Raw genomic sequence first — 27,848 nt, forward strand, 5'->3', positions numbered from 1 at the left:
GAGTTCCTATCCAACTGTTTCCTCTTTTTGTGTGTGTGTGTGCTTAACATTTGAGCACTTCCTGCAAAGGAAGAGAGAAAAACGATTTAGAATGTACTCTTCAAACACTTACTGTAAATGAGTGATCAAAGCCTTAAAAATAAAACAAGACACTTTGGCCAGGTGCGGTGGCTCACGCCTGTAATCTCAGCATTTTGGGAGGCCAAAGCAGGTGGATCACTTGAGGTCAGGAGTTCAAGACCAGCCTGGCTGACGTAGTGAAACCCATCTCTACTAAAAATACAAAAATTAGCCAGGTGTGATTGGCGCATGCCTGTAATCTCAGCTATTCAGAAGGCTAAGGAAGGAGAATCACTTGAACCTGGGAGGCAGAGTTTGCAGTGAGCCAAGATGGCACCACTGTACTCCAGCCTGGGCAACAGAACTCCATTTCGAAAAAATTTTTTAAATGAAAAATAAAATAATATAAACAAGACACAGTAGGTGTATGAACATCAACTGTAACAAAACCAGTCCCTAGGTCCCCCTGAAAGTCTCAATAGACAGGAACTCCTTTTCCCTCTGCATTGCTCTTCTCTCCCACAGCTCTGTATACCAGCAGTTCCCAACATTTTTAGCCTCAGGGACCAGTTTCTTGGAAGACAATTGTTCCACAGACTGAGGGGATGGGGAGGGATGGTTTCGGGGTGAAACTGTTCCACCCCAGATCATTAGGCATTAGATTATCATAAGGAGCATGCAACCTAGATCCCTTGCATGTATACTTCATAACAAGGTTCCTGCTCCCCGCTGGGAATCTAATGCTGCTGCTGGTCTGACAGGAGCTGGAGCTCAGGTGGTAATGCTCGCTCACCTGCTGCTCACCTCCAGCTGTGCAGCCCAGTTCCTAACAAGCCACAGCCAGATTCCTAACAGGCCATGGACTGGTACTGGTCCATGGCCCCCAGGGGATGGGGACTCCTGCTTTATAAAACAAATTCTCAGCCGGGCATGGTGGCTCATGCCTGTCATCCCAGCATTTTGGGATACTAAGGCGGGTGGATCACTTGAGGTCAGGAGTTCAAGACCAGCCTGGCTAACATGGTGAAATTCTGTCTCTACTAAAAATACAAAAATTAGTGAGGCATAGTGGCGCACACCTGTAGTCCCAGCTACTCGGGAGGCTGAGGCAGGAGAATCACTTGAACCCAGGAGGCAGAGGTTGCAGTGAGCCAAGATCGGGCCACTGCACTCCAGCCTGGGCGACAGAGTGAGACTTGGTCTCAAAAACAAACAAACAGGCGGGGCGCAGTGGCTCACCTCTGTAAATACCAGCACTTTGGGAGGCCAAGGTGGGCAGATCACCTGAGGTCAGGAGTTTGAAACCAGCTTGGCCAACACAGTGAAACCCTGTCTCTACTAAAAATACAAAAATTAGCCAGGTGTGGTGGCAAGTGCCTGTAGTCCCAGTTAATCAGGAGGCTGAGGCAAGAGAATTGTTTGAACCCAGGAAGTGGAGGTTGCAGTGAGCCAAAATCATGTCACTGCACTCCAGCCTGGGTGACAGAGCGAGACTCCATCTCAAAAAACAACAATAACAACAACAAATCAAATTATCATGGCCCAGAGAGCTGCACCTATGGATCTGAAGTGAACAGTCTCATGGGAACTATTTCTTTTCAGCAGCATGTTTAGTTACAGGACACAACAGGGTCAGATAAGACCCCAAACAGGGAACACTAGCTGTAATTCTGTGCTGTGGGCAGGGACTCCACCAGTCTTAATAATGCATTCACCTACAACAAGCTAGACCTCAAGAGAACATTTTGAGTCCTAATAATGAAATGTTATCATTTTGTTGTGACATGTATTTCATTTCAAAACTCTTACTCCATTTTAGAAAGTCAGCTATTCGTTTAGATATTTTGCTACTTGAAATCCTTTATAGGATATAGTTTAGGGTTAGTAGCCAAAAATGGCATGGAATTTTGGCTAAAAATCTGCACACTTAAGAAGAAAATAATCATATGTTGGTAAAAATATTTTACAACAGAAGTGTGTTTCTTTCCATTTTTTTAGAGACAAAGTCTCACTGTGTTGCCCAGGCTGGGGTGCAGTGGTTATTCTCAGGTGTGATCCTAACACACTGCAGCCTCAAATTCCTGGGCTCAGCTGGGACCACAGGTTTGAGCTATGGCTGTTGGCCCTGCCATTTTCAAAAATGCAAAAGTCCGAGGGAGGAGGGGGAAATAGGGAGTTGTTCAATGGGCATAGAGTCTCAGGTTGACAAGATGAAAGAGTTCTAGAGATGAAAGAGTTGTTGCACAACAATGTGAATATAGTTAACACCACTGAACTCTATGCTTAAAACTGGTTAAGATGGTAAATTCTTTAAAAAACACAATTTTAAAATAAATTTAAAAGATGGGAAAAAAAGGCAAAATCCCATGAACACCCTTAGCGGTCTCAAAATACCATTTCCCACTATAAGCAACCAGCACTCCTTGGAGTCTGGGGTAGAAAATGTACAAAATGAGCCTAAAACACTTTGTTATATTAGATAACCAATTTGAAGATGGTTCCACTGACCAAAGATAGGTGTTTCTAGTTTCCTGTAATGGCTGTAACAAATTGCCAAAAGATTTCATGGCTTTAAACAACACAGCCTGGGCACAGTGGCTCATGCCTATAATCCCAGCACTTTGGGAGGCCAACGCGGGCGGATCACCTGAGGTCAGGAGTTCGAGACCAACCTGGCCAACATGGTGAAACCCCATCTCTACTAAAAATACGAAACCCCATCTCTACTAAAAATACAAGAAATGAGCCAGGCGTGGTGGCAGGCACCTATAATCCCAGCTACTTGGGAGGCTGAGGCCCGAGGATTGCTTGAACCCAGGAGGCGGAGGTTGTAGTGAACTGAGACTGCGCCACTGCACTCCAGCCTGGACGACACAGCAAGACTCCATCTCGGCCGGGCGTGGTGGCTCAAGCCTGTAATCCCAGCACTTTGGGAGGCCGAGACGGGCAGATCACGAGGTCAGGAGATCAAGACCATCCTGGCGAACACGGTGAAACCCCGTCTCTACTAAAAAATACAAAAAACTAGCCCGGCGAGGTGGCGGGTGCCTGTAGTCCCAGCTACTCGGGAGGCTGAGGCAGGAGAATGGCATAAACCCGGGAGGCAGAGCTTGCAGTGAGCTGAGAACCGGCCACTGCACTCCAGCCAGGGCGACAGAGCAAGACTCCGTCTCAAAAAAAAAAAATTTAAAAAAAAAAAGACTCCATCTCAAAAAACAAACAAAAACTGTAAATGTATTCTCTTACAGTTCTGGAGGTCTGAAGTCTGAAATCAGTTTCACTGTACTAAAGTCAAGGTGTCAACAGAGCTGTTTCCTTCTGGAGACTCTAGGGGAAGAATATGTTTCCTTGCCTTTTTCAGCTTTTAGAGCTACAACCCTTGTATTTCTCCATCTTCAAAATGTATCACTTCAATCTCTGCTTCCATCATCCCATCACCTTCTTTTTTTTTTTTTTTTTTTTTGAGCCTCCTCCTGTGGTCAAGCCTGGAGTGCAGTGATACAATCTCAGCTCACTGCAACCTCTGCCTCCCAGGTTCAAGTGATTCTCCTGCCTCAGCCTCCCGAGTAGCTGGGACTACAGGCACACGCCACCACACCCAGCTAATTTTTGTATTTTTAGTAGAGACGGGGTTTTGCCATATTGGTCAGGCTGGCCTTGAACTCCTGACCTTGTGATGCACCTGCCTCCACCTCCCAAAGTGCTGGGATTACAGTCCTGAGCCACTGCGCCTGGCCCACTTCATCACCTTCTGCTCTGATTTCATGCCTCTTTCTTATAGGGACCCCAGTGATTACAGTGGACCCAGCTGGGTAATTCAGCACAATCCAAATTAAAATCCTCAATTTAATCACATCTGCAAAATTCCTTTTGCCATGTAAGGTAATATTCACAGCCTCCAGTGATTAGGAGGTGAACATTTTGCACCATTATTTAGCCTATCCATATGACTATATGAACATTAATAAGATAGTAATTGCAATAAGTTGAAATACTTTAATATATTTAAATCCATAAGCTCATAATATTTTATTTATCATTTTTGTGAGACAGGATCTACCTCCTTCACCCAGGCTGGAGGGCAGTGGCATGATCACAGCTCACTGCAACCTTAAACTCCTGGGCTCAAGCGATCCTCCCTCCTGAGCCTCCAAGTAGCTGGGACTACAGGCATACACCCCTATGCCCAGCTAATTTTTTTAGTTTTTTCTTAGAGACAGGGTTTCACTATGTCACCAGGGCTGGTCGCGAACTTCTGGCCTTAAGCAATCCTCCCCTCAGCCTCCCAAAGTGGTGGGATTACAGGCATGAACCACCGTGCCCAGCCTCATAACATATTTTTTAAGTCTACTTATCAACAGATTATGCTAGGAAACCAAATCTATTTTTAAAACTGGCAAATAAAAGGACAGAATCAAGCATTTATCCTGACTTTTCCATACAAACTGAACTACTCAGTTACCAAAATAGCAAAGGGGGCATATTTCTCTTGCCTTCTTGTGCTTTTAGCTCTATTTTTAGAGGTAGTTCAGCTAATAAGTGAAAAGGGAATAATAGAATATAACCATTTTTCAACATCTAATGAATTGGTGGACTTACGCATTGAGCATCAATGGTTGCTACCATCACAAAGAGACAAAACAACATTATGTACCTCTTAATGGGAGAACACTACGGGGACTGGCCTCCAAATAGCTCCCAATGAGCCTTACCTCCTGGTGTACAGGTCCTTGTGAATCCCCTCCAACATCGAATAAGGCTGACTGTGTAACCAATAAAGTATTGTGCAATGACAGTGTGCAAATTTCATGTAGGTCACACAACACATTGTATAACCTTACTCTCTCGGATCACTTACTCTGGGAGAAGCAAGAAGCACTAAAGAGAGATTCATGTGATGAGAAACAGAGGCCTCCTGCCAAAGAGCTAGTACCACACTCTCAGTCATGTAAGTGAGCCATCTTGGAAACAGGGGGTTCCTCATGCCCCAGCCCAGCCTTCAGATGACAGCAGCACCAGCTACCTCCTGAGAGAGCTTGAGCTAAAACCACACAGCTAGGCCACTCCTCATTTCCACATCTACAGACACTGTGCAGTGTTAGAAATGTTTATTGTGGCTTTAAGCATGTAAGTTTTAGGGGTAATTCGTTATGCAGCAAGATAACAAATATGATCATCTATAAAAGTAGTTTTGTCCAAAATAATCAAACCTCACTCTGGTGAAGTTTTAAGATCTACTTACCAATTTATAGGAAATATAGAAGACAGAGAAACATGTTAAAATACAGCTCAGGGATACAAGTAGAAAATCTAGACCATGAGAAGATCTAAGCGACAAACAATTATTTCTTCAACAGATTAATTTGCAAGGGAAAAAAAATGGAAAGGCCTGGCCGGTACAGTGGCTCACACCTGTAATCCCAATACTTTAGGAGGCCGACATGGGTGGAGTTCAAGATCAGCCTGGGCAACAGGTAAAACACTGTCTCTACAAAAATTACAAAAATTAGCCAGGCATGGTGGCACACGCCTGTAGTCCCGCTACCCTGGAGGCTTGAGGTGGGAGGATTGCTTGAGTCTAGGGGGTAGACTCAATGAATAATTGTCTTCTAAATGTCTTTTAGAAGAGTCTTAAAAGCCATTTAAACAATTGGTATGTGTAAGATATGAAACTTATTTGCAGACATATATATATACACACACATATATATAATTTTTTTAACCAACTCTTCATTCTGGTCTGATTATTTGAATCTTAAATCCAACCAAATGTGGGAAAAAATTATGAAGCAATTGGAAATTTAAACAGACTGATAGATTGATGACATTAGAGCTGTGGGGTTGTTTCGTTTTTGTCTATCTGATAATGGTATCGCGGCTACATTTTTAAAGAAGTCCTCATTTTGTAGAGTTACAAAAGTAAATACTTAAGAAAGAAATATTATTATGACTGGAATTTGCTTTCCCCAAAAAGTAGAGGGGAAATGATTAGGGTCTAGATGAAACAGTATTGACTATAAATTGGTCATTGTTGAATCTGGATGATAGAGTCATGCAGGTTCACTGTACTCTTCTACTTCTGTGTTTGAAATTCTCAATAAAAATAAAAGCAAGTACAAGGTGTTCTAAAAGAATCAGAATAAAATTTTTACAAATACATTCAAGCTAAGACTGTCATTTATATCTAATGGCCATCTTGTTACTTTTGCTTCCAAAAGCCTTTCAGTACGGTGAAATCTGCATCAGGGAAAAGGATTGCAATATTTTATTGTTAACGGGGTTATTACCTGATGTAACCCAGATGTCAGCTAGGATCACCCTGCCTTTTCACGCGCAAATAGGTAACTTTTGTGATGCAAATAAATGATTCACTTTCCCTAAACAGTGAAAGATTCATTACCTTCCCAGTCTTCCTGAGATTACTCTGCCTGGGATAGAGTAGCAAAGTGGCATGAGGGAGGTGCCTATGCTTCTCCTAACCTTGGCCTGAGTTCGTTCTGCTGATTATTTCAGTGATGAATCATCCTGTTATCCTATGCATGCTGATCCTTTCTCTATCCTAGTTTCTCACTCCAGATCATGCCCTTAAGATGTCACCTTTCCCACTTAGTGCAAGCATATTTTTCCCCTAGACTACCAAGTTGTCTTCTGAAGAATTATTCTGATATCAATCAAAACAAAAAACAAGTTTTTCACTCCACTCCACAGTGATAAAATGCCTTGAAATTTCTTTTTAATTGCATCCTTGGAGCTTGCATAGATCATTTTACTTTTCAGAGGTGCTAGTTCTGGAAAAAAAAAACCAACTCTTCTTTTCTGGATTCTTTTGTTTCAGAGGTTGCACCATACAAAGGATAACAACAATCTTTTTCAGGAAGCAGTCCCACAAAATGCTTGAAAGGATCAGTTACGGTTATGCCAACATCTCCACCATCTCTTTGCCTTCTACAATGATGCACTTTTTGTCTGCACTGAGACAAAAAATGACAACCTTCTTTCTTTTCTTGATTTCTTCTGGTGTGGAGCATTTACGAACTTTCGTGTCATAAAAAATGCGACATACTTCATCAGCTACTTGCAGTCCTGAGGCCATCTTCCCCTCGGGCGGTCGCAGGGACACGGGGGAGGAAGCCAGTGAGCAGTGAATCTGCAGAGCGTCCTCCTCACAGCTGCAGGACCGAGAGCACAGTGATAAAATGATCACATGGATATAGAACATGTAAATGTTAGATATGAGTTCTAAATTTCTCTTCAAAGAACCAATATGTCAGTATGTTCAATTCTTTACCTTCTACTTTTAAACTTAACTTCCTCGCAAACCAACCTTTTCTGATTATCTGTTCCACCCTGACTCATTCCAATTACCTGCTCATTCTCCACAACCATTTTTCCCGCCAAACCACTCACCCTGTCGCTCTTTTGAAATTAGCCGTTCGGAATTAGTTTAGCCTGTGCTGTCTAACCTGAGCCAATAGGGGAACGACAGAGCAGCAGGGGCCACCTGTGTCAGGAATAAGACCCCCCTTTTCCTCCCTTGTCCAGGTGTGAGCTCACCATTGCTCCATCTGTGAGGGCGCAGTCTTCTATAGAAGTAAACTGCCTTGCTGAGAAGAAAAAAAGAAAATTTTATATTTGAGTGCTATTTCTTTTGCGGCACTGAAACTTTATTTATAACATAAAGAAATATATTGTACTTAAGTTATGAAGAGAGGTAATATTGGAAGAGATCTTTAAAATGTAAACAATGCAACTTTTTCTAGGGGGAACTAGGAGTGATTTTTCCTTTTTTGTTTTTGAGATGGGGTTTTGCTCTGTCACCCTGGAGGGAGTGCAGTGGTGCAGTCCCAGCTCACTGCAGTCTTGATCCCCCAGGTTCAAGCGGGTCTCCCACCTCAGCCCGCCAAGTAGCTGCGATTACAGGCAAGAGCCACCACACCCAGCCTCTTTCTTCCTTCTACTTCTAATGTATCCATAATAAACATTTGACCATGGAATAACTTTTTATAGAAAGATATCTCTTAACTCAGGGGTGTCCAGCCTTTTAGCTTCCCTGGGCCATGTTGGAAGAATTGTCTTGGGCCACACATAAAATATACTGATAGCTGATGAGTTTAAAAAATATATCTCAAAAATAAAATGTAAGTTTATGAATTTGTGTTGGGCCACATTCAAAGCCATCCTGGGCTGCAGGTTGGACAAGCCTGCCTTATCTAGTAGGTTGCTATGAAAAAAAAAGAAAGACATCTCGCCGGGCGCGGTGGCTCAAGCCTGTAATCCCAGCACTTTGGGAGGCCAAGACGGGCGGATCACGAGGTCAGGAGATTGAGACCATCCTGGCTAACATGGTGAAACCCCGTCTCTACTAAAAAATACAAAAAACTAGCCGGGCGAGGTGGTGAGTGCCTGTAGTCCCAGCTACTCGGGAGGCTGAGGCAGGAGAATGGCGTAAACCCGGGAGGTGGAGCTTGCAGTGAGCTGAGATCCGGCCACTGCACTCCAGCCTGGGCGACAGAGCTAGACTCCGTCTCAAAAAAAAAAAAAAAAAAAAAAAAAAAGACATCTCTCATTCATTGCTAGGATACATCTAGGGGACAAAGGACAGAGGAGCAAGCAGGCAGAAACCCACCCTGAGCAGAAGATGACACAGGAATGGCAGTGAGAATTCTGTCTGGTGAGCTGGACGATCCAAGCAGAGGGCAGGCTCTAAGTCTCAGAAAGACAACTTTCTCTCTTATCTCCTATGAATAAATTTCTAGAAGCCTGGGAATCGAATGATCTCTTTGATCAGATGCTCCTGCTGCTTCCCCATCAACCTCCCTCATACACATGTACACCATAAAGTTTAAATTTACTATTATGGTAGCTGTAAACAATGTTAGGTAGCTCCATAAAGACAGACTGGGTGTTTTGTTCTTAACTGTGATCTTAGTAACTAGCACAGTATTGGGCACTTAGTAAATATCTACTGATCTAAATAGTGTGGTTTGAGGCCTCTTGTTCCTAGCTAAAAATCCTTGGCAAGAGTCAATCTCCACTTTACAATAGAGGTAAAAAATCTTACAATGGATATTCTTGACAAAGCTGGCATAGAGACAGCAATTTTACACAAGGTATTTTTCACCTATTTAGTAACAGTGGTTTTCCTAAACCCATAGGGTGCCACCAAGGGAGGAGTGCACCGTTGGAGAAACAAATTAAGACTACTGAAGACAACACTACTTATCATTTCCCTTATAGCTAACCACCAGTTCAACTGCACATGAATGTTCTTGTGGGCAATCATGCCAGGGGTTAGGCAAAAACCTGTGTCCTGAACCAAAGGAGACTTAAAACTGTTCCCATAATTTATGAATTTCTTGAAATTTTGGGGTTTTAAAAAATTTTTTTAACAACTGATAATCAATTTATGAAAATAATCAACTTAAGCATTTGCAATGGCTACTTCCATCTCAACTCCTGGCTCAATACTGATGGAAGTAATCTGCTTAACAATCTGAGGACTGTGCAAGTCAGAGTCGCTTGTGGATTCTCAACTGGAAATGATCCCATGTCTTAGAACCTTCACAAGTTTTTGTTGTAGTGATTCTCAAAGTCTTGGTAGGCATTCAAACTGGTCCTTTCACTGATTCTTTTCCATTGCTCCTCTGATCAAGTCAGCACACAACTTATCCAGGGATTATACGTTGCAACTCGTTAGTGATTTGAATTCGGTGAATTGCCACCTCTGACTCCACGGGTGTTTTTCTAGTATCTTTAAAAGCCATGGCTGCTGCAAGGCTTCCTAGCCAGTTTCCTGACAGATTTGGTCCTCAGGCAAGAGCAAAGAGCAGTGAGTCAGGAGCAGGAGCAGGTGGACCACAGCTCCGCACCACCTACGACTGTGTCTTCCTCAAAGAGAAAATGTCTTTTAATGTCAGAAAATATTTATACACTTAGAAAAATCCATATACAAAGAATAAAGTAACTCTCCCATTTGCTACTGACATCAGATCCCCAGTTTAGAGTCAACCACAGTAATACAGAACTCTTATACCAGCATGAACATATTTATTCACATACCTTTTTCTAAAACACGAATGGTAGATACTACGTTTTGGTTTTCAAACATAGCTTGTTTTATTATAAACAAACATCATTCTCTGGAAATTAAAAGTTTTGATAATTCAAATTATTTAACAATCAGTCACTAACAGAATGCAAAAGGCTATTTTATTATTATACATTAAAACGTAAATCACATTTAAGCACAAGCATTTAAACATAGGCTCATTTCTCATCTTTATGCTGTTTCTCTTCACTGGGTTTTTCCATATCCAAAATGAATTCTTCTTTGTCATAACCCATTAGATGGACAAAGTCTTCGCGGTTTGGAAAGAGCACTGGATTAACTAACAGTGATTTTGTTTTAGCATAAAATGTGGTAAACACATGTGTAGCATCTGGAATCTTCACATCATCCTGGTGAAACAATGTACTCGTTTCTGCAAGCAAAGCATTGTAGGTAATGGCTTTATAAGTGTCTGTTGTGGCCTCATGGTACAATCGAATGACATAGCCTTTTGTAATAAAGTGAAGCAGCACTGGGGTGATCAACGTAAAGCTTCCTATGATGCCATAAAATACGATTTGAACAGGCAGAGACACACTTTCAAAAAAAGTATTATTTTCTGTAAGCAAGTATGGCAGAAATGTAAGGCCAATCAGACTTGTAGAATAAGAGAAACATTTCACACCTAAATGGGAAAAAAAGAGAGAGGATCAATACTTGTAAATTTTATAAAAGAATCAATCTATCCCAGTAATTCTTCCATTTTTCTTCTTACTGTATCAGCTCAAGACAACAAAATCAAACCATAAATACTGTGCTTATTATATTCCAACCTCTGTTTTAAGGACTTTACATATTTTGACTTCAATGTCCATGCCACTGACCATTAGAATGCACTGCCTCTGCAGGCAGGAAATCTGCTTTAGGGTTTAAGTGGCCCTACCTCAGTTCCACAATAAAGTAGTTAGTATTACTTAAAGATCCTTACTAATACCGTACTACAAAAGTTGATTCAGAAAGCAGATTATCAAACAAAACTCTCTATTAACAAGCACTCCAGTATATCTAACATAAAATATTCAAACGTGGTAAATTCTATCAGGCTAAATGCCCAGGATTAAAACAGCAAATCACCAAAGAAATAACACCAGTGGTTAAAAAACATATGGGACTGGCTCATGCCTGTAATCCCAGCACTTTGGGAGGCTGGCGTGGTTGGGTCATTTGAGGTTAGGAGTTCAAGACCAGCCTGGCCAACATGTTGAAACTCCATCTCTACTAAAAATACAAAAATTAGCGGGGCATGGTGGCATGTGCCTGTAATCCCAACTATTCAGGAGGTTGAGGCAGGAGAATCCTTGAACCCAGGAGGTAGAGGCTGCAGTGAGCCAAGAGTGCATACTGCACTCCAGCCTGGGAGACAAAGCAAGACTCCATCTCAAAAAAAAAAGAGAGAGAGAGAAACATACGGGAAAGATATTCAACTTCTTTAGTAAGGAAAGACATTCAAGTTAAAACACTGAGATAAGCATCCTGGCCAACATGGCGAAACCCTGTCTCTACTAAAAATACAAAAATTAGCCAGGCTTGGTGGCATATGCCTATAATCCCAGCTACTGGCGGTGCTGAGGCAGGAGAATTGCTTGAACCCAGGAGGTGGAGGTTGCGTGGGCCGAGATTGTGCACTCCAGCCTGGGCAACAAGAGCGAAACTCTGTCTCAATAAATAAATAATAAAAAATACAAATAAAACACTGAGATACCATTTTTACCTACTACCTTAGAAAGATTAAAAATAAATGACTTCCAGCGCAGTGCAGTGGCTCATGCCTGTAATCTCAGCACACTCGAAGGTGTAGGCAGGGGGACTGGCTTCTAAACTGTATACTTCAAAATGATTAAAGTTTGAGACCAGCCTAGGCACCATAAGAAGACCTGTCTCTACAAAAAAAATTTTTTTTAATTAGCCAAGGCTGGTCTGATGGTAATGAGTTATCAGAACTTAACATTGGTGTCACTAAAGTTGGTGTACAACGCCCTCACTGCTAAATTTGACTAGCTTAAAAAAAAAATCAGCCAGGTGTGGTGGCACATGTCTGTAGGCCTAGCTATTTGGGAGGCTGAAGTGGAAGGATCAGTCAAGCCCACAAGTTTGAGGCTGCAGTGAACTATGATCATACCACTGCACTCCAGTCTAGATGACAGAGACCCTGTCTCTAAAAAATAACAATTGTTTTTAAAAAATGGCTTCTAAACTATATAGTTCAAAATGGTTAAAGTGAAAAATTTTATGTTTATCTAACCACAATAAAAAATGACTTAAAATGTAAATTTATCTTACCTTTAATTTATAATTTTAATATGATCCTAATAAAAATTACCATCTGTTTGGAAAATAAAAAAGTTGAGATCCTAAACAAGTTGATTTTAAAGTTCACTTGGAAAAACAAAAGCAGCACAAATAAAAAAATAAAGCAATGAGGTGAAGTTACCCCTTTCAAATATTAAAACATAATAGAGGCCGCGTGTGGTGGCTCACGCCTGTAATCCCAATACTTCAGGAGGCCGAGGTGGGTGGGTTACTTGAGGTGAGGAGTTCAAGACCAGCCTGACCAACATGGTAAAACCCTGTCTCTACTAAAAATACAAAAATTGGCCAAGTGTGGTGGCACATGCCTGTAATCCCAGCTACTCAGGAGGCTGAACCAGGAGAATCGCTCAAACCTGGGAGGCGGAGAGTACAGTGAACCAAGATCATGCCACTGCACTCCAGCCTGGACAACAGAGTAAGATTCTGTCTCAAATAAAAATCTAAAAATGCAAAGGTCTGTACATCTTATCAACACACCTCAAGAAAAAAATGAAAATCTAATTTTCCTTACGTATTGTAATTAAGGGATGCCATAACAACAAGTAAGATATGGTAAGGATATTTTTACAATTAAAAGAGAGAAAAAAAAAAAGTAAGTACCCTCCAATTACTTACCAAACACTGCTCGGGCCATATTGCCAGTATAAATTAGCCTTCCATCTTCTGATTTGTCAGACGGCATATGTAAGCATCGCACACATCCTTCCCAACAAACAGGGATCTATTGAAACAGGGATCATTATGATCGACCAACCTTCTTAAATTTTTTAAGTTTTTTTTTTTTTTGAGACAGAGTCTCGCTCTGTCTCCCAGACTGCAGGGCAGTGGTACGATCACAGCTCACTACTGCAACCTCCGCTTCCCGGGTTTAAGCATTTCTCCTGCCTCAGTCTCCTGAGTAGCTGGGATTACAGGTGCCCACCACAACACCTGGCTAATTTCCATATTTTTAGTAGAGACGGGGTTTCACCACATTGGCCAGGCTGGTCTTGAACTCCTGACCTCAAGTGATCTGCCACCTTGGACTCCCTAAGTGCTGGGATTACAGGCATGAGCCACCATGCCTGGCTTAAGTTTATTTTTAAAACTGTAATGAAGAGGGCAGGAGCAGTGGCTCATGCCTGTAATTCTAGCACTTTGGGAGGCTGTGGTGGGCAGATCACTTGAGGTCAGGAGCTCAAGACCAGCCTGGCCAACATAGTGAAACCCCGTCTCTACTAAAAATACAAACAATTAGCCGGGCGTGGTGTCAGGCACCTGCCAGCTACTGGGGAGACTGAGGCAGGAGAATCGCTTGAATCCAGGAGGCAGAGGTTGCAGTGGTCTGAGACCACGCCATTGTACGCCAACCTGGGCAACAAAGCGCGACTCCGTCTCAAATAAAATAAAATTGTAATGAAGAGAACCTGTCACATGAGGTGACATAAGGAATTCTCCCAAATAATCTACAGAGCTAAAGAAATCAGTTGGCTGACAGAATGGCCTGCCTTAATTCTAGTCACAAGTAGAAAACTGCAGAGTTGGAGTTTGTTAGCTTTGCATCCCAGCTCTCAGGTTTCTAGGTCTAGTATGACCTTGAACAGGTAAAAATAGTGGAACAGTTTCTTCTACTCCACTGTTAATGAGGACATCATTTCCATTCTATTTAAATGCAACACCTTTTCAAAAAATAAATACATTTAGCAGGTGTAATGGAACATGTCTGTAGCCCCAGCTACTGGGGAGGCTGAGGTGGATCACTTGAGCCCAGGAGTTCGAGGTCAGCCGGGGCAACATGGCAAGACCCCATCCCTAAAAAATAAAATTTAATTTTACTAAAATAATTTAAGTAAAACACTCTGCAAGTTCAGATTATATTTCAAGTCCAGGCCTTTTATAAATACTTCTAAAATATTTATACAATAGTATTAAAAGGTATCAATTCTTTCTCTAAAGACCTTGTAAATACTGTGTATCCCCTGGTCTTCTTATTTCTTGCCAAGAAATAAAATTTGGCTGGGCACAGCGGCTCACGCCTGTAATTCCAGCACTTTGACAGGCCGAGGCAGGAGGATCATTTGAGGTCAGAAGTTTAAGACCAGCCTGGCCAACACGGTGAAACCCCGTCAGTACTAAAAATACAAAAAAAATCAGCCGCGGTGTGGTGGAGCGTGCCTGTAATCCCAACTACTGGGGAGGCTGAGGCAGGAGAATCGCTTGAACCCGGAAGGCGGAGGTTGCAGTGAGCCAAGATCACGTCGCTGCACTCCAGCCTGGGTGACAGAGTGAGACTTCACCTCCAAAAAAAAAAAAGAAATAAAATTTACTTGAAATCCTACATCAAATTTCAAAGGAAGAGTTCCCCAAACATCTGAAAACGAGTTTCACAGTGTACACACTTCAAAATGTAAAAGGCATGCCTAATTTCTCAATGCTGAAAAGTAATTAGATTCCAATTTCCATTTTAAGCATTTCTTCCAAGTTTTAACCAGGTTTGCCAATCCTGATATTTTACAGAGTAGAATTAGGAGACAATTTATTCAGATCAAAATAAAAGAATTAACATCTGCATCCTCCCCTTTTCCAAGCGACCAAAGTAATTCTTAAAAGTACAGCCACCTAATAAAAGTAAAACAAGCTCAAAGTCAGGTTAACCTGGCTCTTTCGGTTCTATTTCCAGGTGCTGCATCCAATTTCTTGCAAATTAACACTTCTAAGCTTCTGCTCAAGGGCAGAAAACTACATATAATCGTCACCACAAACCCTGTGGATTTGGAACCACCATAAAAGTAAGCACTTTCCAGCCTTTCTCCTGGACTCGCGGAGGCTGAGGACCCCGGGGCCCTCGGCCTGCTATTTCTCCAAGCCCCGCAAAGGGGGCTCCTGCCGCGCTCCAGTCACGGACACCCGGGAGAGGTCGCGAAGAGTCGCCGGGCCTCCCCAGGCCCGACGCGACGCCACCCTCCCCGCCTCACTTGGGACACCAGATCTCGGACGCCCGACCTGCGCTCGGCCCGGACGCCGGAGAATGCGCGCGGCTCCCCAGGGCCCCGTACTCCCGCCGGCTACCGGCCCCGAAGGCCTGCTGCAGGAGGACGCCCGGGAGACAAAGGCCCGGGGACCTCGGAGCGCGGCGGCCGCACACAATGAAATCCTACTTCCGCCGGGACGCAGTTCGACCGCCCACGGGCGGCCTAACGCCACAAACAGCATCCCGCGAGTGACTACCAGCTGCGGACGCCCCAGCTGCAGAGGCCCACGCCGGGAAGACACTGCTTCCCCCGCGACTGCTGCAGAAGCGGCGCAAGCCTAGCCACTGACGCCTGCCGGGCAGCTGGGCTGCCCGCGCGTGCGCAGAATCTGCCGCCCGCCTTCCGCCTTTCCGGCAGCGCGCGTTACCTGCTAGCTGAGCTGGGAGTCCGCCGCTCTGTCCTTGGCTGAGCGGCTCCTCCTTCCTCAAGTTTTACCTTCTTTATAACAGTGTGGAAGGGCAGAGGGCTATGCGAAAATGACAAAGCCCAGAAGCCAGGGTTAAATCTTTTTTTTCTCGTGGACGACATCCCTAAAAACTGTTTCCTTTGCGGAAAATGATTCCAGCCTGTTGGCACAGAAGGAAGAATATACGATCTGAACAAAAATGAATGATAACTTAATTCAGTCATCGGATTGGAGGAAAATAAATGGAATTTGTTCATGTAATATTGATAGGTGTTATCAGATTTGTCTTCGGAAATCATTCACATCTGTATACACAATGATTCATTACTTGTTAAAGAGGTACTGAGTGACTATTGCCAGGACTGAGCTAGGAGCAGAGGATACAAAGATACTGGATAAAATTGGGACTCCACAGTGCTTAGTGGGGGAAAACACCTGAAAATTGGCTAGAATATAATGGAATGTAATTGAGATACCGCAATATACAAAATGTGGCCGGCTGTGGTGGCTTGCACCTGTATTCCCAGCGCTTTGGGAGGTTTAGGCAGGAAGATCTCTTGAGGCCAGGAGTTTGAGACCAGACTGAGCAATACAGGGAGACCCCGTCACTACAAAATTAAAAATTAAAAGAAAAAAAACCTAAAACAAAAAATAAACCACACATGGTAGTGTGTGCTTGTGGTCCCAGCTACCCAGGAGGCTGCCATGGTAGGATTGCTTGAGCCCAAAGTCGAGGCTTCAGTGAGCCAAGACCACACCACTGCACTCTAGCCTGGACCACAAAGTGACACTGTGTATCAAAAAAAGGAACAAACAAATGCCACAGAAGTACGAAGAAGAACATGATTAATTTTGCCTCAGAATGTCTTCAGACTGGCTTCACATTTAGCTCAGTCTGGAAGGATGAGCATCTTAGTAATAGAGACACACTTTTGTTTACCATTACAGAACTATAACTGTTTTTGATTTGGTATGTTATTTGCACTGCAGAGGAACAAATTCATAGTCTAAAATAATGTGTGGCCAAGTGCGGGAGCTCATGCCTACAATTCCAATACTACATGGAGGGCCAGGTGAGAGGATCCCTTGATTCCAGGAGTTTGAGAACAGCCTGGGCAACAAAGTGAGACCCTGTCTCTACAAAAAATTTTAAAATGCACTGGGCGTCGTGATGCCCGCCTGTAGTCCCAGTTACTTGGGAGGCTGAGGCGGAAGGATCACTGGAGCCCAAGAAGTTGAGGCTGCAGTGAGCCCTGATTGCACCACTACACTGGGTGACAGGGCTAGATCCTGTCTCAAAAATAAAAGTAAAAATAAAAATAAATCAATAGAACAACATGATCATGTTGGCAACTCCAAATACTGTCTATTGGGGGGAGTATTCGGAAGGAGATAATGATAATACCGCTATATGGATAACTTTATTTTATAAAAAGTTAGCTTCTACTTATATTTTGTTTCTTTTTATTTTAACATTTGTTTTAATAGTAGAGAGAGTTTCACCATAAAGCCCAGGTTGCTCTCAAACTCCTGAGGCTCAAGCTATCTACTCACCTCAGCCTCTCAAAGTGCTGGAATTGCAAGGGCGAGCCACTGTACCCGCCTTTTATTTTGTTTTTGAGACAGGGTCTTGCTCTGTCGCCCAGGCTGGAGTGCAGTGGCACCATCATAGCTCACTGCAGCCTTGACCTCCCAGGCTCAAGTGATCCTCTCACTTCAGCCTCCCAAGTACCTGGGACTACCGGCCATGCCACCATGCCCAGCTAATTTTTGTATTTTTAGTGGAGACAGGGTCTCCTTTAGTTGCCCAGGCTGGTCTTGAGCTCCTGGAATCAAGGGATCCTCCTGCCTGGGCCTCCCAAAGTGTCAGATGAACCTAAGCTACCACACTTGGCTTATTTACATTTTAAAAACTCTTCAGTTTAGGGTAATTCATTCACAATCAATATTCACTATATTATTTTGCTGATATATTTAAATTTTTCATATAAAAACGTTTTTCTTAACTATATTGAGAGAACTCAAATATTTTATCTTCTGTAAAGCTGTTCCCCCTACAAATACTGTAAGTAGATGAAAATAAAAACATTTGTTTGATCTAGTTCTCAAAATTTCTAAATACATAAAATGAGATTTTATTCTGAAAACTCTGTACTATAGATTTACATAGAATTGTTATTTATGTTAGATGGATTTTCCAATTCCAGTAATTTAGAGACTTTTGTTAAATATAAACTAATGGGATTTTAGAACGATTTTAAGGATGTTTTTAGGCCAGGCACGGTGGCTCACGCCTGTAATCCCAGCACTTTGGGAGGCCAAGGTGGGCCGATCACTTGTGGTCAGGAGTTTGAGACCCGCCTGGCCAACATGGTGAACCCCTTCTCCACTAAAAACACACAAAAAAGTCGCCCAGCGTGGTGGAGCACACCCGTAATCCCAGCTACTCAGGCGACTGAGAGGCACAAGAATTGCTTGGGCCTGGGAGGTGGAGGCCGCTGCGAGCCGAGATTGTGCCACTGCACTCCAGCCTGGGAGACAGAGCGAGACACCCTCTCAATAAAAAAGAAGGAAAGAAAAAACGAAAAGGGGCCTACAGCCTAGCCTCATCTGCATCTCCATGCCCGTCCTCCCCACCAAACTCTACTTCGAGCTACCGTTACAACCAAAAAATCTTTGTTCTGATTTCTGCAAAGGCTTTGAAAAATTTATCCAAGACAATCTCGATTATTGCAATTAATTATAAAAAGCCAATGCTTTTATCTACCAAATCAACCAAATTTTAAAAAAAAAGGCCTTTCTGTCAAGTCCTCAGTTCAACAAACTCCGGATAGCCTGTTATCTATTTTTTGAGCACACAAAGTGCCTCGTTGAACAACTTGCAATGTTGTGTTGGCCCTACGTACATTCTCTTCATGCCACACTCTTGGAAAACAGTAGAAGGTGAACTTTATTTAGCTGTTTCAGCCTTCCTGGAAAAGGTGCCTCTATATCTTACCACAGGAAACGCTGGGGGTGGGAAAGGGGGCGTGGAATGAGAAAGAAGTTCCCCAAAACTGAGTAACGGTATTGGCAAGCGCCTGGATTTTCTGTGCGTGAGCTCAGGATCCAGAATAGCTGAGCTAACCCAGAGTCAGAGGCAGGACCCTCGGGGGTGTAGTGCGCGGGGAGGGGGGTTGGTTAGTTTTCAGTAAGCATTGAATTCTACCGGGAAGAGAGGAAATGAGGCCAGCCGATTGAGCTAGTCGTTGCTGTGCTGGCTTTTCTGCACGCACAGCAACTTTTCACAAGGGACAGATGCTGCTTCATAAAAAGCACGATCTCGTTAGCAAAGAAACCGCCCTCCCATGTTTCAATGTTTCCTCAGCAGTCTCCCACCTCCAGGCGTACCCCTAAATGAGAGGCAGGGACAATCTCTAAAACCACCAAAATCTTCACACGCAGTGCGAGAAACTACAAGTCCCAGGATGCAGGGCTGCCTCGGTCCCAAGGCGGACGGTATCCCCCAGAGAAACTACAAATCCCAGAATGCAGTGCTGTCTCGGACTGCCGAGAGCCGCTCTAAGGATGCGTCTTTACAGTAATTGGAGCAGGGTCTGCGCTGCATGCTGGGAATCCAGTGGAGCTAGACTCGGATTGGTCGAAATTTGCCGGTGTCGTTCATAGGCTGGCCTACTATAGGGGATGAGAGTAGGGCGCTACGCACTACCTCCAGACGGAAGTGAGCGACGCGCTCTGCGTCCTCGCCTCACCAGGTACTGCTCTCCCGCGCGTCACAGAAAGCTGCTCTGACCCAGCGGAAGTAATTCTTTCGACTGCCCCGGAACCCACAGGAGCAGGCAGCTGGGGGCGGGGGGGGCCGCCCTGGGATAGGGGCTGTGGCAGTACGCGGGGACCCGGCTGCGGTGGCTGCGGGGCTGACGATTGAGTCTCGGGCTGGGGCGGAAACGGAGCTCCGGTAAGGGTGGAGGGCGAGGGAGGCCGAGATGGGACGAGCTCGCAATCCCACTTCCCACCCCTTCCCTTCTGGGCGGGGAAGGAACGGAAGCTGTTAACCTCCCTGGGCCTTCCCAGCCCCTGGTTTGGGGGAGGGGATGGCGGCGGGACCTTTCCTGGCGCCGCTCGGTGGATTTGGAAAGAGGTGGAAGGAGGGGCAGCAGCCAGCGAGACTGGGCCTTCTCCGGGCTGAGCGCGGGAGGGTGGAGTTAGGAGCATGGTAGCCCTGTCGCTTTTTCTTACTGCTTTCCTCGTGTCCGCTCAGATTCGTTATTTTCTTGAAGCCAGTCCCTAGCCCAAGGAGAGGTCTCTCGCTTCTTCCAGCTGCAATACCCGAGAAGTTTACCTTCTGGGTAACTCTTTGGGTGATCTATGCTCGACTTCATGAGTTGGGGGTTTCATGCATCTATTGCCCGTCCAGTCTTGTCTGAAAGAGGTATCTAGTGTGAAATACTGTGCCCACTGAGTTTCTCTTAAGGAACTGAGATATATTTAGTAACATATAACTGTGGAGTTTGTGCCATGTTAGAGTGAGCATTTCTGCTCCACATTGCTTTTAGTGTAGAAAACCGAAATTCTTTTTTAGAGGGCCGGGGGAGACAGACTTTTGCTCTTGTTGCCCAGGCTAGAGTGCGGTGGTGCGATTTCGGCTTGCTGGCACCTCTGCCTCCCAGGTTCAAGTGATTTTCCTGCCTCAGCCTCCCAAGTAGCTGGGACCAAGACGCATGCCACCACGCCTGACTAATCTTTCTATTATTAGTGGAGACGGGGTTTCGACATGTTGGCTTGGCCAGGCTGGTCTCGAACTCATGACCTCAAGTAATCCGCCCCCTGTCGGCCTCCCAAAGTGTTGGGATTACAGGCATAAGCCACTGCGCATGGCCTTGAAATTCTTTAGTGTCTTAAAACCTCACTTTTTAACTGCCATCTTGGCTTTTTTTTTCTTTTTCTTTTCCTTTTTTTTTTTTTTGAGACGGAGTCTTGCTCTGTCCTGAGGCTGGAGTGCAGTGGCGTGATCTCGGCTCACTGTAGCCTCGGTCCCCGGGGTTCAAGTTACTGTCCTGCCTCAGCCTATGGAGCAGCTGGGACTACAGGCGCGCACCACCACACCCAGCTAATTTTGTTTTTTTGTTTTTTTTTAGTAGAGATGGGGTTTCACCATGTTGGTCAGGCTGGACTCGAACTCCTGACCTCGGGTGATCCGCCCGCCTCCCAAAGAGCTAGGATTACAGGCATGAGCCACGGCTCTCGGCTCCATATTTGCTTTTTGATTCCCGAAAGTTGTTTCCTTTTCTGTTCATTGACCTAAAATGACATATCTCTGATCTCATTTACATTATAATCATGTTGTTGAAACATAGCAGTTTACATGTGGATTTATTCATTCTGGAGATACAATGGCAACGAAATAGCTGTGGTACGTACTATAATGGGTGTTTATTGTTTCTTGCCAATGATGATTTGGGGTCCCTGTTTAATTTTAAATGACCGTTCCTCTTTTACTTAAATATGAAATTTAATAACTACCATTCAAAAAATATACATGTATGCATTACCAGATGGTAATTCCCTAATATAATAGGCACTAGTTCACAGCCAGAAGTTATAGTGAGTCCTATACATCAAGTTCTAAAGTGATATTTAATTGTTTAAATCTTCTAAAATGTTTATCTGGTTTTTTTTGGTAGATTTTTTAGTACTGGAAAATAATCAGGAAAGTCTTTGCTATTATGCTCATATTTATTTTTGAGTCAGAGTCTCATTCTGTTCTGCACTCCCAGGCTGGAGTGCGGTAGTATGATCACAGCTCACTGCAGCCTCAACCTCTTGGGCTCAAACTATCCACCTGCCTCAGCCTCCCTAGTAGTTGGGAGTATAGGTGCCCACCACCACACCCAGCTTATTTTTTGTTTGGGTGGCTCAAGTGGTCTTCCTACCTTGGCCTCCGAAAGTGCCGGAATTACAGGCATGAGCCACCAAATCTGACCGGCTATGGTCATATTTATGTGTTAATGCATTTCAGCTAAACTGCTATCCTAAATTCTTTATTGTTCTGTTATTAAGTAAGAGCAGAAAAAGCCCATCCAGTAACACCTGAATTGCAAGCCTCAGCGATTAGGAAAATAATAGTACATTCACTCAAGAAATATTTATTGAGCATCTACAAGTGCCAGGCACTATTCTAGGCCTGCTGTCAAGGAAATTGAGGAAAGAAAGGATATGTGTAAGTAAGCGAGTATAGTTTCAAGAAGTGATAAATGTGAAAAAAAATATATAGCAATGGTAAGGGTTAGAGTGACTGGGATGGGGGTGTCTAATTTTGGTAGGATCATCAGGGAAGGAAGAGCTCTCTGATGAGTTGAAGTTTTACTTAGAGATCTAAATGACGAGAATTTAAAAGCTTTTGAGACAACAACAATTACAAATGCAAAGACCTTGAGGTAAGAGTGAACTTGACTGATTTCGAGGAATACCAAAAAGGCCAGTGTGGCTGGAGCATAGTGAAGGAAGAGTGGTGGGAGACAAAATCAGAGTGGTAAGCAGGAAAGTAAATCAAATGTCCAGTTGAGATATGGTAATTGGAACTAGAAGTGTAGAGTTGAAAGTGAGTAGTAGTCTGATTTGGAATGTAATTTGAAGCTGGAACCAAATGGGTTTGGCTTTCTTCCCAGGAATAAAATAAACAAACAAAAAAAATGTTTTTTGAATAACCAGTCATTTTTCCAAGCATCTGGGTAAACAGCAGTGCATGTACTGAAATGTGGAAGACTGGGAAGGGAGTATCAGTTTCTGAGATTGATAAATCAGAAGTTCTGTATGGGAATTACTGAGTTTGATAACTAGTAGGCACCTGAGAATATGTGCAGTAGAAAAGTTGTATATTCACGACTGGCACTCAGAAAAACTAGGGAGATGACTGGGAGTCATATTTTATAGATGATAACCTGTGGTCTGGAGGACATCAAATAGAGAATGTTAAATGGAGAAGGCAGATGACTGGGAGCACTCCAGTCAGAAGAGGAGCATACAGTAATGGAAGCAGAAAAGCCAGGAGTGTGTGACATCTGGAGTACTAAGGAAAAAATGTTTCATGATGGAGGGAGTAGGCAACTGTGTAAAACACTGCTAAATGAGCATTAAAGATTGACCCTGTGACTAAGTGAAGTAGTTGAAATTTGATAAGAACCCCTAACATGGACTGGTGGGCCAAAAGGCTGATCAGAATAGGTTAAGAAGTAGATGGTAGATTGGTATGTGGATGGGAATAATGGCCATAGCAGAGTCTTCAATTAGGTGAGGGGATAGCAATCATTGCTTAAGTGGAAAGATTGACCTGTGGTAGGAAGGACGGTTTTTATTCAATATTTTGAAATAGCAGGGTGGACAAAATGTATGTTATACAACAACAGGAACGCTGAAGATGGAGAGACAAGGCAGCTGAAGTGATTGGTTTCAGTTTATTTTTAGCCAATCTTTCTAAAGGTTCTGTTAATTATAATAAGTAGAATCTATGATTAATACACATTATAAGTTGGGAATATCTGCTCATAATTTTAAAACTGAAACAAGGGGGTTTGTAGATATTATTTGAGAGAATAATTAGGTCATTTGCAGGGGTGAGGCAGACAGACTCAGTGAGAATATGCAGTACTCTGGAGCCCTTAAGTTCTGTGTTGTGGGAGGGCGACTCTGGGTAATAAACATGGGAAGCTGAGTTACAGGTGGTTGTCAGGGAAGGATGAATTTCAGATGGATTTAGTCATGATATAGTGGAGCCAGAATGGACTTTTGGACATAATTGAGTCCAATTCTCTCATTTGGAAGATAAAGAAACAGAAGTCCTATCACTTAATTTATCTGAGTCTCAAGATAGAAATGCCTAACAGAGTAGAAATTCAGATGTGGAGATGGGTTCGGGTCTATATAAGGTAGCCATTGACTTTCATTCAACAGGGCTAGTTTTTTTTTTTTTTTTTTTTGAGACAGAGTCTCGCTCTGTCGCCCAGGCTGGAGTGCAGTGGCCGGATCTCAGCTCACTGCAAGCTCCGCCTCCCGGGTTTACGCCATTCTCCTGCCTCAGCCTCCCGAGTAGCTGGGACCACAGGCGCCCACCACCTCACCCGGCTAGTTTTTTGTATTTTTTAGTAGAGACGGGGTTTCACCGTGTTAGCCAGGATGGTCTCGATCTCCTGACCTTGTGATCCGCCCGTCTTGGCCTCCCAAAGTGCTGGGATTACAGGCTTGAGCCACCGCGCCCGGCCCAGGGCTAGTTCTTAATTTATAAGAGATAAAAGCTGTGGACCTCCTCATTCCGCTTACCCTGAACTGCACATAAGCACAAAATTGTGCTTACAGGTTCAAGGATTTGGGATTCTGCTGCTTATCTATGAACCTGGAGGAGTGGGGGACTGCAGATTAAGAACCCACTAGAATGGGGTCAGCAAGTTAGAACCACAGGCCACATCTGACCCACTACCTGCTTTTATACTACCCGCAAGCTAAGAATGCTAAGAATGGTTTTTAAATTTTTTAATAGTTGGACAAAAATTTGAAGTAAATATGTATTTTATAACATGAAAATTATAGGCTGAATGCAGTGGCTCACGCCTGTAATCCCAGCACTTCTCGAGGCCAAGGTGGGCAGATTACCTGAGGTCAGAAGTTTGAGACCAGCCTGACCAAATAGTGAAATCCCATCTCCACTAAAAATACAAAAAATTAGCTAGGCATGGTGGTGCATGCCTGTAATCCCAGCTACTTAGGCAGGAGAATCACTTGAACCCGGGAGGCGGAGGTTGCAGTGAGAGCCAGGGTTGCACCACTGTACTCCAGCCTGGGTAACAACAGTGAAACTCTGTCTCTTAAAAAAAAAAAGAGCAAATTATATAAAATTTACCTTTTTTTGGCCCATAAATAAAGTTTTGTTGGATCATAACCACACGCAATCGTTTACATCTTGTCTGTGGCTGCTTTTGCACTCCAGTGGCAAAGTTGGAATAGTTGTAACAGAGACCTTACAGCCTGCTAAGCAAACAGTATTTACTTTCTGGTCCTTTAGTGTGTCATCCACCACACTAAAAATGTAAATTCCAGGATACGGGTGGAGGAGAGGTTGTTGGATTTATTTTGTCCACAGATTCCTCCCAAGCATGTAGAGCGGTGCCTGGCACGTGGTAGGCCCTCGATACATATGAGAATGAACCTCTGGTTCAAAAATAGAATAATGGCCCGTGTTCTAATGTGTGCTAGGCAGTATTGTGAGTGCTTTTATATGTAAAGCCATTTATTCTTCAGAACAGCTCTGTAAGGTAGATGCTGTATTATCCTCATTTTACTGTTGAGGAAACTAGGCACAGAAAGATTAGGTTAGTTTTCCCACAGTGATATAGCTAGGAGTTTGACTGATTTTAAGCACTGCATTATATGGAGGGCTGAAATCAAGTCTTCAGAAATGATAGAAAGCAGCAAAAGGATAGATGGGAGTGATGAAACAGGGTAATGTAGCAAAGAAGGAATACATTCTTCTGTAGCGTTGTTTACTATTAAGGCATTCAAGACCCATGTCTTGGACTGGGTGTGGTGGCTCACACCTGTAATCGCAGCACCTTGGGAGGTCAAGGCAGGAGGTTTACTTGAACTCAGAAGTTCGAGACCAGCCTGGGCAACACAGGGAGACCTCTACTTAAAAAAAAAAATTTAGCCAGGCTTGGTAGCAGGCTACTCAGGAGGCTAAGGTGGGAGAATCCTTTGAGCTCGGGAGATTGAAGCTGCACTGAGCCAGGATTGCACCACTGTACTTCAACCTGGGTGACAGAGCAAGAACCTGTCTCAAAAAAAAAAAGACCCGTGGCTTAGTCAGTATCTCAATGTGTGCTCCTTATGTGTATCGCTGTTTCCCTCTTTGATAAAGTCCAACTTCCCAAACTCTCACCTCTTTTCCTATTTTCCTACACTCTCTTCTTGACTCACTCCTCTGGCCAGACTGGTCTCCTTGCCATTCTCCCTCCATAAAAGGCTCTTCCTTCAGATATCTGTGACTCATTCCCTTGCTTTCTTCAGGTCTCTGTTAATGTTAGTTCTTCACCATGCTGTATGTATTACTTTATTTTGGTTTTCTGTCCCCGTTATTCTTCCCATGAGGTTGGAATCTTTGTTATGTTCATCTCAGTCCCCAGTGCCTAGGCGAGCATCTAGCATACTAACCCTTGGTAAATATTTATTGAATTAATGAATTTGTAAACTGATTTCCAACAGCACTGAATTGCATTATGTGCCCCAAGCTGTCTGACTCAGGTCATACTGTTCACTTTGCTTGGATCTCCCTCTCTTTCCAGTTTTGCCTGGTAAAATACGTCTACCAGCTTGCAGTGAGCTGAGATCGCGCCACTGCACTCCAACCTGGGCAGCAGAGTGAGACTCTGTCTCAAAAAAAAAAAAACCTCCATCCATCGAGACCCAGATCAAAAGCTACTTTCCTTTTATAGCTGTTCACTTAACAGGTTTTCTGTTGCAGATTTGTAGTCTCATATTTCCTTTCTTTGCGATGACCAACTCTTATTCCTTCTCTGTTAGTGTTTGCATATCTAGAGAATTTGGGTTAATTTTATTACTGGTGTCACTTTTTAAAGCTTAATTAGGCAGAAAACCATCCTAGAGTGATGATATCTTTGGAGTTAAAGTCAAGTAAATTTCAGAAATGCTATCATTTTTTAAAATTCTAGCTTTAATATAATCTACATATGATGAAATGCTAATTGTACCATTTAGTTTTGACATGTTTATCACTCTAGAATGTTCCTCTCTAATCACTTGCTGAGCTATCATCATTGGTTTGTTTTGCCTGTTGTATAATTTTATATAAATCGGATAATACAGTGTATACTTTTTTGTTTGGCTTTTCCACTTAGTGTAATATTTTTATATTCTTCCGTGTTGTATCAGTAGATCATCCCTTTTTGTGAGTAGTATTGCTCTGTATGAATGTACCACAGCTTGTTTATCCATTCTCCTATTATGATGGACTCCCCGTCAGCAGTGTATGAGAGTTCATTTGCTCCACATCCTCTCCAGCATTTAATGTTGACAGTCTTTTTAATTTTAGCTATACTGGTGGCTGTATAGTAGTATTTCGTTGAAGTTTTGAGTTTCATTTCACTGATAAGTAATAATGTTGAGCACTTTTTAATGTGTTCATTCAGTTCTTCTGTCCAACGTTAATTGGATTTTTTTTATTGACATACAGGCATTTTTTAAATTTACTCTGGATGGAAAGCCATTGTCAGATATGTGTTGTGAATATTTTTTTCCAATTCGTGGCTTGACTTTTCATTTTTTTCATTTTTCTTTTTGGTTTTTGAGGGGGTTTTTTGGTTTGTATTTGAGACAGAGTCTTACTGTTACTCAGGCTGGAATGCAGTAGAACCATCATGGCCTGCTGCAACCCCAACTTACCTGGGCTCAGGTGATTCTCTCATCTCAGCCTCCCAAATACATGGGACTACAGGCATGCACCACCATGCCCAGCTAATTTTTCTATTTTTTATATTTTTTATAGAAACAGGGTTTCACCACTATGTTGCCCAGGCTGGTCTCAAACTCCTGGGCTCAAACATTCGGCTTGCCTTGGCCTCCCAAAGTGCTGAGATTATACGTGTGAGCCATGATGCCCAGCTGTGGTAGTTGATGAACAGAAATTTTGTTTTGGAGAAATCCAGTTTATCAAGTTTTTCATTTATAATTTGTGCTTTTTGCATCTTTTCTGAGATTTTTGTTTTGTTTTTTGAGAGAGTCTCGCTGTGTCCAGGCTGGAGTGCCTGGGTGGTCTCAAATTTCTGACTTCAAGTGATCTCCCTCCCAGAGTGCTGCGATTGCAGGTGTGGGCCACTGCACCTGGCCGCTGAGAAATCTTTGCCTACAGTGTGGGTATGAAAATAATTTGTTTTCTTTTAGTAGCCTT

The 27,848-nt window shown here is 43.3% G+C and overlaps 2 protein-coding genes across 10 annotated transcripts in view; one reads left to right on the forward strand and one right to left on the reverse strand.

Annotated features, from left to right (window-relative positions):
• Window positions 1-9,171: 9,171 nt before the first annotated feature.
• Window positions 9,172-15,810, reverse strand: TMEM70 (transmembrane protein 70). The gene is made up of 3 exons (XM_011937184.1): window positions 15,461-15,810; window positions 13,094-13,199; window positions 9,172-10,793 (listed from the first exon to the last, which is right to left on the reverse strand). The coding sequence occupies exons 1-3, from the start codon at window positions 15,668-15,670 to the stop codon at window positions 10,327-10,329; spliced, it is 783 nt and encodes a 260-aa protein (XP_011792574.1). The 5' UTR covers window positions 15,671-15,810; the 3' UTR covers window positions 9,172-10,326.
• A 3,797-nt stretch (window positions 15,811-19,607) lies between these two features.
• TCEB1 (transcription elongation factor B (SIII), polypeptide 1 (15kDa, elongin C)) overlaps window positions 19,608-27,848 on the forward strand; it is a 27,596-nt gene continuing 19,355 nt past the window's right edge. The window contains exons 1-3 of one of the 9 annotated variants that reach the window (XM_011937187.1): window positions 19,982-20,020; window positions 21,253-21,308; window positions 27,679-27,814. The gene's annotated coding sequence lies outside the window, so the exon portion shown is untranslated. Of the gene's footprint in view, window positions 19,651-19,762; window positions 19,824-19,981; window positions 20,021-21,252; window positions 21,309-26,460; window positions 26,571-27,678; window positions 27,815-27,848 lie in introns of those variants that run through there. The other 8 variants (XM_011937186.1, XM_011937188.1, XM_011937190.1 and 5 more) reach the window with 8 other exon arrangements.

This window comes from Colobus angolensis, unplaced genomic scaffold (genome assembly GCF_000951035.1).
Source record: "Colobus angolensis palliatus isolate OR3802 unplaced genomic scaffold, Cang.pa_1.0 Scaffold16, whole genome shotgun sequence".
Classification (NCBI taxonomy): domain Eukaryota; kingdom Metazoa; phylum Chordata; class Mammalia; order Primates; family Cercopithecidae; genus Colobus; species Colobus angolensis.

Excerpts from the sequence above, each read along its gene's own strand:
- TMEM70 (XM_011937184.1), bottom strand. The coding sequence starts at position 15,670 with ATGCTGTTTGTGGCGTTAGGCCGCCCGTGGGCGGTCGAACTGCGTCCC. Across the intron at positions 13,200-15,460 it reads GGCGTCCGGGCCGAGCGCAG|ATCCCTGTTTGTTGGGAAGG; the intron begins GTCGGGCGTCCG and ends CTGTTTCAATAG. Across the intron at positions 10,794-13,093 it reads TATGGCCCGAGCAGTGTTTG|GTGTGAAATGTTTCTCTTAT; the intron begins GTAAGTAATTGG and ends TTTCCCATTTAG.